Here is a 14,633-nt window from a genome sequence, read left to right on the forward strand (position 1 = left end):
GTTAAAACTGTGTGAATTGTTTTTTTATTTTGAAGAGTGAGAAAAATATCATGTATTAGTAAAATGGTTTTGCCTTGTGGATCCCCTCCAAGAGGTTAAGAGACTGCCAGGATTATAGGACCACAGTTTGAGAACTTGATAATTTAAAGAAACTTTCCATAGTCAATAATACAGGAAGTACCAAGCAAATCCTTACTATGTCCTAAATTACCCTTCTGAGCATTTTGTAGTCACTCATTCATTATCTTCGTAGAGAAACTCCAAAGTACTATTGTAATTGTCATTTTAGTATCTGGGAAATGAAGCTCAGGGGAAACAAAGAACTCCCCAAGGCCAGCTACCTGCAGTGCTGGAGCAGGATTCAGATCCAGGCAGCCTGTGCTTCAAAGCTGCCCAGCATTTGCTAACTGCCTGGAGGCAGAAGCTCTTGCCTTCTAACGCCAGCCCTTAGAAAACTTTGCAAATACTGTATTTGACTTTGGTGGGTCAATTTTTGAATCCACGGAGTGGGTCTTGTGCAGTTAGTTTATGGTTTTCCCAAGTCATGTATCACTCTGGGTTCTTAACTCTGTGAGTTCTTAAAAATTATGTTGTTATTGAACTGTCCTCATTAAAACTTTGATAGCCAAAGTCTGCTCTGATTTTATGTTATGATAATTCCAAAAGAAGTTTTTCCACGTATATATATATGAAAGGAAAATGATTATAAGATGCTTTCAGAGAGAGTAAATTGTATGCTGACTCATTCTTATCTCAGCAATTATATTCTCTCCCACTTCCTGTGAGGCATCTATTGACTTTTTATACTTGAAGGATATGGTGTAGGAAGTATGCTGCATGAACTTGCAGTGAGAAGAAGTAAGGCAACTTCAGGAATGCCTTAAATCCTCTCGTACATTCCTGAAAATTAAAGTTGTATGTGCTGCTCCTAATGGTAAAATCCTCACACCTGGTCTGATACAGGCTTAGTCTCCCAAAAGTGTAAATGTGTTTGCCCAGTGCACCACTGGAGAACAGATCCTTCAGGTAAGTGAGTGTCTTTTGTGAAAGCCAAGTGCTACTACATTCATGTATTCACATCACATGCATGCATGCTTCCGCAGAGAGATCCAACATGTGGAGTTTCATTTTGTAGGATTGCCTGAGAGCATGTTTTTTTTTAAAGTGTGTCACTTTCCTTATTTTAAGAAAAAAATATAATTTCAGGTGTCAGACGTAATATTCCAGGCAAACTTTGAGTCCTGGAATTCCTTGACTCCAACCCTGCAATTATTGTTTTGTCAGTACTGTTGTGACGTTTCATAGTGAGTTGTCTTCTGTTTGAATTGGCATTTTTCAGTGCATATTAGGATTTATTTATTTTGTCCATTTAAAATACATATATGAAGGTATTAGCAATAGACAATAGAGGTATCTTTAGTATAACTTGATGTGTTATAGTACAGAGGTTCATCACTGTTGCAAATTTTCAATAACTGGTAAGAGAAAGTAATTCAAACTATTTATGGATAAAGTAACTTTTGAAAGGTACTTGATATTTCCTTGCTTATGCATTTATATCAGTTTTCCCATTTTCTTTTAAGGAGTCTTCTAAAGTCTGTTGAAGAAGAATTACATCAGCGGTAATTTTAATTCTTTGTTGAACTAAAATATTTTATTCTTTATGTCACAAGATGAGTAAAATCAGTTTGCTCCATTCTGTCATTTGCCTGATTGTGTTGTTTTAATTCATAATTTGTCTTACAGAGATATAGAAATAAAATTCTGTCTTGCAGTAGCCCCGAATTTCTTTTTTTTAAAAAAAAAAAAAAAAAGGATATTTATTTATTTGAAAGAATAGAGAGAGAGCTTTTCCGTCCACTGATTCACTACTCCCCTAATGGCTGCAAGAACCAAAGCTGGGCTGGTCTGAATCCAGGAGCCCAGAGCTTCTTCTGGGTCTCCCATTAGGGGCCCAGGTATCTGGGAATGTCTTCCGCTGCTTTCCCAGGCACATTAGCAGGGAGCTGGATGGAAAGCGGAGCACCCACTTCTTATATCAATATGGGATGCCAGCACCACAATCAGTGGCTTTATGTGCAATGCCACAGTACCTGCCCTCTTAAGTTCTTGATACTGTTTGTTAAAGACTGTTTAATACCAAGGGCGTTACTGTTTTCCTTTAGAGGACATGTGGCTCACTTAGAGGATGATGAAGGGGATGAAGACAAATCTAAACAGTAAGTTTTATTTATATTTTGGTGAGGGGGAAAAGGGCTTCTTTTGAAGTGATTTTATAAAACTGGCAGAAAATACTGATCAGTTTTATATAAGTAATACAGTATCATTGATCTTAGCACAGTTTGTTGTTTTTATTTCAGTTATATTAGTCGACTCAAGCTAAGTACTCTGTGGGACTCAGTTTTCACCTCTAGAGGCCACAAAGTTCAAGACCAAAGTGCAAGCCAGCTTGGCTCCTGTTGGCAGTCACGCTCTGGCTGTCTTCACTTAACCTTTCCTCACTGCATGCATGTGTTGAGTTGGAAAGAGGGGCAGGAGACCCCTCTCTTCCCTTTCTTATATAAAACCATCAGCCCTGCAGGATTAGGGCTCTAACATTATGACCTCCTTTAACTTCACCTCATGAAAGCCCAGTCACCAGATACATATCACATTGGGGATTAGGACTTTGACATATAAATTTGGGGAAACACAGTTTAATTCACAACACTTACGGTTTCTTTGAAAAAAATTGAAGTAACGTGTTTTAGTAAACTGTCAGTCATTGATAGCTGCTGTAATAACTATGAAGATCCAATACTTTGGATGTTAAGCTTTAGTTTTGAAGAGGGAATATTTTTGCTATTACATATGCAGTGATGTTTAGTCTTTGTTTTGGTGGGAGTGGATTTTGTTTTGAAGCACCTGACTGGCAATTGAAGGCGTAGGTCATTACATTCTCCCTCCCTATTCTCACACTGGGCCACCTCTCAGGGCCTCCTTAGAGAAATGTGTGCTTGATCACTTGTTTACTTGTAATTTTAAAAAATTTATTAGCATCCAATACAAGCACATTCTTATTGAATGTGATACAGTATTTTCACACATGTGCACAGCAACACCGATCAGATCAAGCAAATAATATTTCCTTTTCTTTGGCACCTTATCAGCGTCTCTCTTCAGTTCTAAGTATGTTGCTGTAGTCTCACTACTATGCTTTGGAATGCCAGAGCTTGCTTCTTTTAGCTAACTGTTTTGGTACCTATTTCAATCATCTGGTAATCTGTTATTTTTTAATATATGAAACTCATCCTGAGTTTCAGTGAACCTTAGTTTATTTCTGCATGTAATTTCATAGCACAGAGTGTTTGATGAGCTTCATCAAAAATATATCTAACAATAGCAAAAATTAAGCTTACAATGTTATATATTTTATTCTATATCTTTTTTACTGTATGAGTTGTTTACATTCTTAATAAGGATTTACCTTTCACTTGATATAAACTGAAATAGTGTATTTCACAATTTTTTAAAAAGATTCGTTTATTTTTATTGGAAAGGCCAATTTACAGAGGGGAGACAGAGAAGGAAAGATCTATCCACTGGTTCTCTCCTCAGGTGGCTGCAATGGCCGTAGCTAAGCTGATCCAAAGCCAAGAGCCAGGAGCTTTTTCTGGATCTCCCACACAGGTGCAGGGTCCAAGGCTTTGAGCCATCCTCAACTACTTTCCCAGGCCACAAGCAGAGAGCTGGATGAGAAATGGACCAGCCGGAACATGTACCAGCACCCATATAGATCTTGGGCATGCAAGGCGAGGATTTAGCTTCTAGGCAATTGTACTGGGCCATATTTCAGTTGTTTTTTTTTTTCTATTTTATTGTATTGTTGTTGACAATCTTTACATAGTTAATTACAGTTAAAGGAAAAAGAGGAAAAAAAAAAGAAAAAATAAGGTTCAGGGGGATAGGGAAGTGGGTAATGCTAGTATGTCCATATTGTTTCTATCATGTATCTGAGGTAAAGGGGGATATTGAGGGAGAAGCCCCACTTGGTTTCCCGCCCACCCCAAGTCCCGGATGTGGGGCATGCTCTATTTCAGTTTTAATTACAGTGTAGTAGTATTTAAAACCAGCAAAGCATGTCTACCCAATTATTAAGGAATGATACTTCATTTTCAACATCTTAGAAAAACTATGTCATTTTGCAGGTTTTCCTGTGCCTTCAAAAAATAATTTTATGGTTTAGTAATGCTCCATTTACAAAATGAATGGCTCCAATTGTAATTTTTTTGTGTTTCTAGTTCAACTATGAAAGCAAAAGTTCCACCTCCATTGCCACCAAAGGTAGGTGAATTTACATTTCCAATTTGGATTTTATGTGTATTAGCTCAGAGTTTGGAGGTTTCCTGACCAAGATCAGGCAGCCCCCAGGACTGACGTTTGGCAGTGGTCTTCCAGCTCAAGGGCTGGAGAGAACATCACATGGCAAGGAAGCATGGGCTGAGGAAGAATTCCTAGAAGACCCAAAACTAGATGGGTGTGAATGGACCGAGCCCTGCTTTGTAACCACCCCAATTGTTAGATTCCCCCCTTCTGAGGGCATGTCCCCAGGACCTAAGATCTTCTTTTAGTACCATTGACCATGACTTGGAAGTTTAATGTCCACAACGAGTTTGGGTCCCAAGTCTTGCCTACACCGGAGTTGTGCGTATATATGTATGTGTAATTGGTCTTACACTTCAATACAATATTAATATTTTTGAGTTTATTTTTATTTTAATTCAGAATTCACAAAATCATGAAGTTGTTAACACTAAAATAAGTAGATGGCTTTGATTATTTGCTTTTTTTAAATATCCAACTTGTCATTATTTATTTTAAGCATATTGCAGAAATTTATATACACTGGAAATGATTGTATTAGTAGGTTAGTGTTATTAAGCTTTAATTAGGAAATTCCATTTTCATAAGTTTTGTTTCCCCCTGAAATCTACAATCTGTTAGCTATTTCCTGAAAATAGGTAGAGGATAGTAATTTATCATCAGAAATGTTTACTTTTCAGAAGTTAATTTTAGATTAAAATTATACAATAAGACAGTATTTCACCAAGAAAATCCCTTTAGAAAGCAGAATCTTTGTAAAACAATAAAATAATCCCAACTGCTAGATTTTTAAGGGTAGACTGAGTTAATATAAATAGTAGAAATATAAGTTGATTGTGTAAGTTCATATAGATAGTGAAATGTAGTTGTAAACTAAACTGTGTTACTGGTTGGAATCACAGTGTTAAAGTGAGAATCTTACCAACCTAAACGTCATATTTATTACTATACTTTCGTTTTATTTTGGGAGAAAATCCTGTTTCATACAATTAAGCAATATTGGCTTTGCTTGTGATAAGAGTATAGACATCTGAATTTCAGAGATACTCTTAAGAAGTGACATAATTGTAAGAATAAAGCAATTTTTCCAAATCTTCAGCTTACTTGAAGTTTTTCCATTATCTGCACAAGAAGTTTCTCAAACTTCCCATATTCCTATTTTGATATTCTCCAATGTAAGATGTTAGTTGATGTCTTATCCTACTTCTAGTCTGGAATATTAAGCCAAAACAAAGATACTGAGTGATCTAAAAGTCGATTTAGACTAACCTTGACAAGGAACTAATTTTGATTAGCTTGAATATTTAAAATAAAGAGATTCACTTACAATGGAGGGAGTCAAAGAAACTAAAAGGCTTTTATTTGGCAAGTTCTTGTGGGAAGGCTTGGGAGAAATTTATAAAAAAATACGGAGGCTTTCTTTAGTGCAACGAAGCAAAACCTGCTAAATACACTTCAATAAGCATCTTCAGGATTTATTTTAAATGTTACATTGAAATGATTTGTATCAGAATAGTTGAATAGCCATGAAAGTCATTTAGTAATTGCAAATAAAGCTTTTAGAGTACAACAATATGTACTTTCAGTGCTTTTAGACAGGTGGTTATGTGTATTCACTGATCTCATTTTCTGTATTGTTTCAGCCTAAATCCATCTTCATACCACAAGAAACTCATTCCACTGAAGATGATAATCAAGGAACAATCAAGAGATGTCCCTCGACAGAGAGCCCAGCAAAACCATCCCAAGTTCCACCTAGACCACCACCACCCAGGTTACCCCCACAGAAACCTGTTGCTTTAGGTAATGTTAGAGGGTGAAATCAAACGTGTTACCAGGGATTCATGTGATGGGGGAGGGCGAGAGTGGAGAAAGTATCAAGCCAAGATTATTTGAAATTCCTTTGATTCGAGAGAGGAAAAAAGCAATAGATTTGGAGATGTTTTCTGTCTCTTTATCTACATGTGTTTATGACCAGATGTACTGTCTCTTGTTTCTCATATCCCATATAGCCTTCACACTTATCTTTGTAATGCAAATGAATATGTGTGCTTAAATACAAATTGAATTGAAGTTTACCTCTTATGCATACCACAAATAGAGGTATATATAGAATAATACATATTCTCCTTTAGTGCTAAATATTCTGACTTGATCATCCCAAATGAAAAATGAAACTGTCTCAAAAATTACATTTTTCTTGCCTAGTTGATAACTTCCTGAATAAAAATTAATCATTTTTCAATGTATTTTTAAAAATCTTTATGAAGGGAATGGAGTGGGCTCCTTCCAGTTAAATGGTGACCGAGATGGCTCATTATATCAGCAGCAGAACGAAAACAGAGGCACAAACCTTTCAAGGAAAGAAAAGAAAGACGTACCAGTAGGTATTGATATTCATAAACTACACTTCCTTACTTGTCACTGTTCAAGATTTTTAATTAGTAAAATTATAGCAAATTATATGTTTTACAATTGCTATAGTGATATTATGTTGGTTATAATGATTAAATCAACTTTAAATCTTGAAGAAAAGTAGCTTTGCTACAGCACACTTTAATGATGACTTTTTGTTTTTTAAACTATTTAAAACAATTTGTTACTTGTGTGTCGAAACTTGTGATCATGATACAGGTGAATATGCAGTAGTCTTACGATTGTTCTGTCCACAGTGTAACTGTTAAATTAAGTACAGGGTAGGTAGGTCGGTACATAAAAATAGATTTTTTTTTTAAATTTTATGGTGCAATTGCATAGGATCTGGGATTTCCCTACCTCCTCCCCAAATTCCCAACCCCCGACTGATTTTCCCATATTATTATGATAGTATAGTCCTTCACAAGCAGTCTTAAGTCCATCAGTCTGTTATTTAAGTGTGTCTTGACACTGCTGGTGCAGACAGTGCCAGACAGTCCAACATCCTATTATCAAGATATAGTAAACAGTTTCATTTGGAGTCCATCGTTGATTTGGAAGTAGAGATGCATACTGCATCTGGATACGATAGTCTCCATTACACCATCACTGTGCTTTCCCTCCTATGAGAAGCCATGAAACAAATTCAACAACAGGAACGAAGTTAAAAGAAAAAATTTACAACACCATGGAGTTAAACAACATGCTATTGAATAACCAGTGTATCATTGAAGAAAAAAATAGATTCTTTGGAAGAGGGTTTTGTTGGTGGTGGTGGTGGTGGTAGTTTCTTGTTTTTCAATTTTTGTTTTGTTTTGTTTTTTTAAGAGTTACAGAGCAAGGGGGAGGAAAAAAGGCAGAAATCTTTCATCTGCTGGTTTACTCCCCAAATGACTGCAAAGCCTGGGGCTGTGCCAAGCTGAGCCAGAAGCCTGGAGCTCCATCCCAGTCTCCCACACGGGTGTAGGGGCTGCTGTCACAGATAGCATCCTAACTTGCTATGCTATGGCACTGGCCCAAGAAGGTTCCTCTTCCACTCTCAATTTTTGAAAAGGAGATAAATAGTTAAGGAAAGCCATGCTTCTGCCTCAGGACAATGTGCCCACTCTATTTTAAAACCCTCAAAAGTAGAAGTCAGTATCCCTATTTACCTGGGATCACTTGTAAAGCCACCACCTGTGCTGCTGGCATCCCCTAGGGACTCTGGTTCAAATCCCGGCTGCTCTACTTCCAGTCCAGCTCCTTGCTAATGTTCCTGGGAAAGCAGCAGCAGATGGCCCTTGCACCCATATGAGAGACCTGTAGGAGCTTCTGGCTCCTGGCTTCAGACTAGCCCAGCTTCTCCTGATGTAGAAATTAGGGGAGCAGATGGAAGCTCGCTCGCGTCCTCCCTCTTTATCTTTCTCTCTTTTTTTCTCTCTCTCTGTAACTCTGCCATTTCAATAAATAAGTAAATCTTTAAAATAAAATAAAAACGCTCCAAAGCAATATTTTCTGTAGGAATATGTATTTCTGAAAAGCTACACAGATGTGGGAGTACATACACTTATGTAGAAAACGTTTGAAAAGATAAAAATAAATTATTTTTATTTGAAGCAGATACCAGATAGAAATGGACTGTGAAAAGATTACATTATACCTCAACCTTATCTATATTGTTTTGTTTTATGGAATGTATTCATGTATTTTAATCAAACAAATGTGTTTGAAATGCTCTAATGCCAAACAGCAACCAAAAAATGTGTAATCATGCCTGTATTCTTTTTCTAGAAACCTATTAGTAACGGTCTTCCGCCAACACCTAAAGTACATGTAAGTACTAAATATCAAATACACTGTGTTTTTATTTGTAACTACATATACAAATAATTGCTTGAGTGTTTCTTTTTGATTAGATTTTTGCTTGTATGAAAGATCCTTCTTTGTTAATGAAAAACATCTATACTCATTTAAGTATTATGTGATTATATCTGAAAAGCAGCTTTTCAAGATTAGATTATAATAAATTACACATTTTAAAGTTCTTTGGCTCCAGAAGTTAATAACTTCTTTACAGTTATTTTTTGAGAAAATAGGAAAATGACATTGAGATATACTAAAAAATATCAAATGTAGATAAAACATTTATCTAACATGTTCTCCATCAAAAACATGGAATACACAGCTAGAAGAAGCATTGAGGGAGTAGCTGGCCCAAGTCCTTTATTTTACTCCTGAATAAAACGGAAACCCTTAGATGTCATTCGCCAGATCACTACACTCCACTCAATTCCAGCTAGGGTTAGATACTCTATATTATGTTCTGCTGTCTTTGTCATTTCTTATTTTGAACTTAGACCATGTTGTCTTTTTCCTCTCTCTTTAACTTAATTTCTTAATTACAGGTAAAAATTTTATATATTTTAGGCATGCAGCATGATATTGTGATATAAAAAATATGGAATATCTGAAGCTAATTAACATGTGCTTTACCTAACACACTGACTCTTCGCGAAGAGAACACCTAAAATCTCTCCTAAGAAGTCTCAAGCATTTTGGCATAGCAAGTTAGGCTGTTACCTGCAACTCCAGCACTCCAGCATCCAGGATGGTTTTAAGGTCAGGCTGCTCCAATCCAGCTGCCTGCCAGTGTGCTTGGGAAAGCAATAGAGGATGGCCCAAGTGCTTGGGCCCCTGCACCTCTGTGGAAGAACTCAGTAACACTTCATGACTACAGCTTGGACTTACCCAGCCATTGTGGTCTGTCAGGGGAAGGAACCTTTGGACAGGGATCTCTCTGTGTAACTTTGCTTTGAAAATAAAATAAATATGTTTTAAATTTTTTCAAGTATATGGAATATTATAATTAGTTTTACATTCATGTATAGTAATTTTTTTAATTTTTCAAGTACATAAGAAACTATAATAAACTTGTTACCTTGATAGGTAGTAGATCTCTTAAATTTATCCTTTTTAAGTGAAAGTTTGTATCCTGGAAACAACATTCCCCCTGCCTCCTGCTCCCCCACTACCACCACATAACCATCTTACTGCTCTGTTTCTATGAGTTCAACATTTTTAGATTCGGTGTATAACTGAAGTTATATGGTATTTCTCCTTCTATGAATGGCCTATTTCATGTAGTATAATGGCTTCTAGGGTCATCCCAGTTGTCACAAATGACCAATTTTTTCTTTTTTTTTTTTTTTTTTTTTTTAAAGATTTATTTTTTTTTTTTTATTACAAAGTCAGATGTACTGAGAGGAGGAGAGATAGAGAGGAAGTGGAGCTGCCGGGATTAGAACCAGTGGCCATATGGGATCAAGACGAGGACCTTAGCCACTAGGCCACGCTGCCAAGCCCTACCAATTTTTTCTTAAAGGCTGAGCTTCTACCACTGTAAAAAAATTTTTTTCATATTTTCCTGTCAACTGAGGGTTATGTCCAGTGTATATTTTTCTTTTTTGGTACTAAGAAATACTGGTTTACAAACATCTGCTTTTACACAGGAGACTCTAAAGTTCTTATTATTTTTATTTTGTGTTAATTTTCAATGAACTAGTTATATCTCTACATAGTATGTTATATCTGTGTTTATAAGAAAAAATATTTCTGCTATAAAATTATACACAACACTGTTGCTTTAGTTTAGGACAGTGTGGCCCAAATTAAAATACTTATTTCCTCTATTTTTGTGCTGTTTTTTCCCCTCAACTTTTCACTAGTACATGTGATTAATTGGGTAAATTTTTTAAGCTTGTTTTATTTTTATTGGAAAGTCAGATATACAGAGAGGAAGACAGCCAGAGAGGAAGCTCTTCCATCCAATGATTTACTCCCCAAGTGGCCACAATGGCCAGAGCTGAGCTGATCCAAAGCCAAGAGCCAGGAGCCTCTTCCTGGTCTCTGACTCAGGTGCAGAGTCCCAAAACTTTGGGCCATCCTCAGTTGTTTTCCCAAGCCACAAGCAGGGAGCTGGATGGGAAGTGAAGTAGCCAGGACATAAACCAGCTCTCCTGTGGGATCCAGACACTTACAGGTGGAGAATTTAGCCAATTAAGCCATCATGCCAAACCGAGCTTACACAGTTATTGCACAGTTATTTCAAATAAGAAAAATCTCTGCTTTTAATGTAAATTTTGGTTTCTTTCTTATCAGAGGATGTTGTGTTGTTCCTGATAGGAAAGATGTGATACTCTTAGAAGCAAACTACTATCCAGAACTGGTTGTTGTTATATCTTTATTTGATTACAAAGATAGAAAAAAATAAAATGTACATGGAGTTTCTTTCTCTTTCTTTGAAGTAGATCATTTGTTGTACCAGGAGTCTTTGCAGTACTACTTTCAAGCAAATTATAATATTGATTTGATGCGTTCATTTCTTTACATTGATAATGTTCATAGTCTCAATGTGCCATTTATAACCTCTAACATTAAAATAGCAGATCATTACATCTTTATATTATATTGAAAATGTTGTCACTAATCTGCATTAGCTGTTTCATCTTGGTTATTCTTTGTCTTTCCAGATGGGTGCATGTTTTTCAAAGGTTTTCAATGGTTGTCCCTTGAAAATTCACTGTGCATCTTCATGGATAAACCCAGATACAAGAGGTAGCATCATTCATTTTTGTCTGTTGTCTAATTTTTTAGTCAACTAACATCATGTGAAAGCATTTGATTTTATTCATATTCTAAACATCTTTCTGGGGGAAAAGCTTCATTTTTTTTTTTAAGAATTTTTAAAGTAAATCTGTCAATGTTTGGAGCAACACATAAAATCGGAATTCCACTGTGTAGTCCCCGTGTAAGCACAGTGAAGCCATTTGCTGTGTGCCACCCCAATGTCCTCCAGGTGTGTTGGGTTTGCACTTGCACAGCAGCAGTTCAGGGTTGATGTTTTAGACCCAGCCATTACCGAGAGACTTTACCTACTGAGGGTCCAGGGTCTCTCTCTGAGCTTTCAAAGTGGTTGTCAGTAGGCTGTGAATCAGGACTATTCTTGCTATATGTCTAAGTCAACATCTGTCAGGCCGAAATACGGGTATTTTTATGTATGTATTTACAAAACTAAACATATGTATTACTAAATCTAAAAATCAGAGGTAGATAATTGTAAAAGTTAAGAAAACTGATATTCAGAAAGATTCAATACTTCACAGCCAAATTTTATGCATTTAATTCACCAGTATTAATCCTAAGCGATTGCCAGTATTCTTCAGTTTACTCTAAAAAAGTTTTTGACCTCTTCTTAATTAGTGGTCAGATTCTGGATTTTTTTTATATTACTGCTTATAGTAGTAATCTTTAAAAAGTAATACTCCCGGAAAATGTTTTGAATCTGCGTTGTTTTGTATTTGCATTCTGTATATGAATTACACAAAATCCTCTTTTAAAGGGGTTTTAAAAGAATAGGAACTGATTCTCTGCCAGTCCTTAGCACCTTCCGTTGAGAGAACATTGGACTTGCTACCCTTCAGTACCTTCCGTTCATAAGTTTTCCTTGCAACTTTGAGGCCAATATTTACTTATAACTCAATTCATGACTCTAGAGCAGGGATGGAGAACACCCAGCTTGGGAGTCATATACGACCCACAGAACCGTGTGGTCTGATCTGCCAAGGCAACTACAGGAGGGGTTGAAAACTGAATAACTCTTCATCAGGCTAATTTTTAAGTTATTTGTTTTATGTGACCCAAGAATGATGTTATAAACATCCAAATAGTCCTTGGCAGAAAAAAAAGTTTTCCCACCCCTGTTCTAGAGCATCTAATCTCCTTTGCAGTAAAATTAAAAGTGTATACTCCCTGTAAATTACAGTAATTGTGGTTTTCATGTAGTAGCACATATGTACTGAATTAAGACTATGTAAGGAAGCAAACATTTAAGCTAGTAGTTAAGATACTCCTATCCCACATCAGGCTCCTGACGTCACCTTCTTGCTAATATAGACCTTATAAAGTAGCAGTGATGACTTGGGTAATTAGGCTCCTTCCAGCCGCATTGGAGACCTGGCCCTAGTTCTAGGTCAGCTTTGGCTTCAGTGCACTCCTGACGTTTTGCAGAGATTTGGGGAGTGAACCAGCTTAGGGGAGCTCTCTCTTTTTCTCTGTCTCTATACCTCATAAATCCTATTTCAAAGTATCTTATTTATCAAAATCAGTTAGAGAATTACTTTTCATTATTTCAGACCAGTACTTGATATTTGGTGCCGAAGAAGGGATTTATACCCTGAATCTTAATGAACTTCATGAAACATCGATGGAACAGGTATGTTATATTGTGTGTTCTTTGAGGTATTTTAAGCAGACACTAGACTGGGAATAAATTCACTATTTTCTACCTGGTTTTCATAAAATCTTTATGAAGCATGTTCTGTTTACAAGAGACTGATTACAGATTCACTAAAGTAGTACATTCCCTTTTGAAACTTTCGCTCAAGTAAGGAAGACTGAAATATAAACCACTAACTACAACACTTAAGATTGGATGCCATGCTAGGAATAGGCATAGGTCATTGAGATGAACGTTGCCACTTCCTCCTTGGGGGCGGTGGGAGGGGCTGAGAAATAATAGGCTTGAGGTGGACCTAAAGTGACCCTGAGTGGAAAGGGGATGAAAGTAAGAGTGTGGAATTGTGAAATAGAATGGCTGTTACAGGAAACAGTGACTAGATAATCTGTCTGAAGTATAGAACAGTTACAGTGGAGGGAGCTGGGTAGGTAGGCAGATGCCAAACCCCCGACGTGATGGTGAGGTGTTAGTGTTTGGAATTACCTGTGTGGAGCTGTTCGGGGTGAGACTGGAGATGTGGTCAAAGGGTGAAGAAGTGCTGAGTCGAGGCAGAGGTAAAACAGGAAAGAATGGCGTCTGGGATTGTGTAAAGCGTTTCTGATTATCACAGTGACTGGGAGAGGCTTCAAGCAGTCAGGAACACCATCCCGGCAAAAACGACAGTGATTAGTGACTTACCTGTATGAAGTATATGCATCGCCTGGCAGTGTCCTTTTGTTTGTTTTTGACATTTTTTTCCTCAATATTAGCAGTGAATCCCCAAAGTAGGGAATGTGTGTTGGTATCTTCTAGTCTGAGACACAGCCATAGACACATTTTACAAAGTAAAACACTGTATGACAGTACTACATTTTAAATATTTGAAGAAATGGAGTATTTTTGTGTATTTTTTTTCAAATAAATAAGTTAACCAGATTTTACTTAAATTCTGGTTTATTTAAACTGTATTAAAATAGATTGTACTCTCCCATGTGTTATTTCCTTTTTTTCTTGTAGTTTAAATGCCCTCATTCGGATTTTGTGTTCTAAAAAGTAATATCCTTAGCAGTCTTGATAAGCTTCGTCATTTATCTCTTCACTGTGTGTTCCCTGTCCCTCATCCCCATCCATTTGAAGTGATTCCATAGAAATAGCCAGAGCAAAACAAGCAGCCCAGTTTGTTGAGTCAGGATGCTGTAGCTTTGGCGTACTTCTGAATCACAGGGAGGGCCGGCTGGCACATTGACTGCTAAGCTTCAGGACGTAGGCTGTGAGGTCTGTGCCTAGATGCTGCTGCTTCACCAAGACCACTTTAAAAACCACTTACAGTTACAGTGAAATGTCTTAGTATGGGTTACTTTATACTACTATCATTATTGCCCATAAATACATTCAAGCTCTGACTGCTTCTTAGTTTTTAGGTGTTAGATTTCAGTAATGAATTCTATATGCACAAGAGGATATTCTGTATATGTGTATGGTTTGTTAAGTATCATCCTCTCTCAACCTTTTTTCACTTCCATACCTGTTTTTCCATAGTGTTTGTTGCACTACTTCACAATCCATTTTTTCTGTATCTTATTCTCATGTAAATATACTTAAA

The 14,633-nt window shown here is 36.7% G+C and overlaps 1 protein-coding gene across 2 annotated transcripts in view; it reads left to right on the plus strand.

The window, feature by feature from the left end:
- The window catches only part of MAP4K3 (mitogen-activated protein kinase kinase kinase kinase 3), a 156,708-nt gene that overhangs the window by 127,701 nt on the left and 14,374 nt on the right, over nt 1-14,633 (plus strand). For both annotated transcript variants that reach the window (XM_058668040.1, XM_058668039.1), the window contains 8 exons: nt 1,584-1,622; nt 2,166-2,219; nt 4,281-4,323; nt 6,006-6,165; nt 6,633-6,745; nt 8,548-8,589; nt 11,286-11,370; nt 12,948-13,027. In XM_058668040.1, the coding sequence (XP_058524023.1) occupies nt 1,584-1,622; nt 2,166-2,219; nt 4,281-4,323; nt 6,006-6,165; nt 6,633-6,745; nt 8,548-8,589; nt 11,286-11,370; nt 12,948-13,027 (616 nt within the window). The remainder of the gene's footprint in view (nt 1-1,583; nt 1,623-2,165; nt 2,220-4,280; nt 4,324-6,005; nt 6,166-6,632; nt 6,746-8,547; nt 8,590-11,285; nt 11,371-12,947; nt 13,028-14,633) is intronic.

Source organism: Ochotona princeps, chromosome 8 (genome assembly GCF_030435755.1).
Source record: "Ochotona princeps isolate mOchPri1 chromosome 8, mOchPri1.hap1, whole genome shotgun sequence".
Classification (NCBI taxonomy): domain Eukaryota; kingdom Metazoa; phylum Chordata; class Mammalia; order Lagomorpha; family Ochotonidae; genus Ochotona; species Ochotona princeps.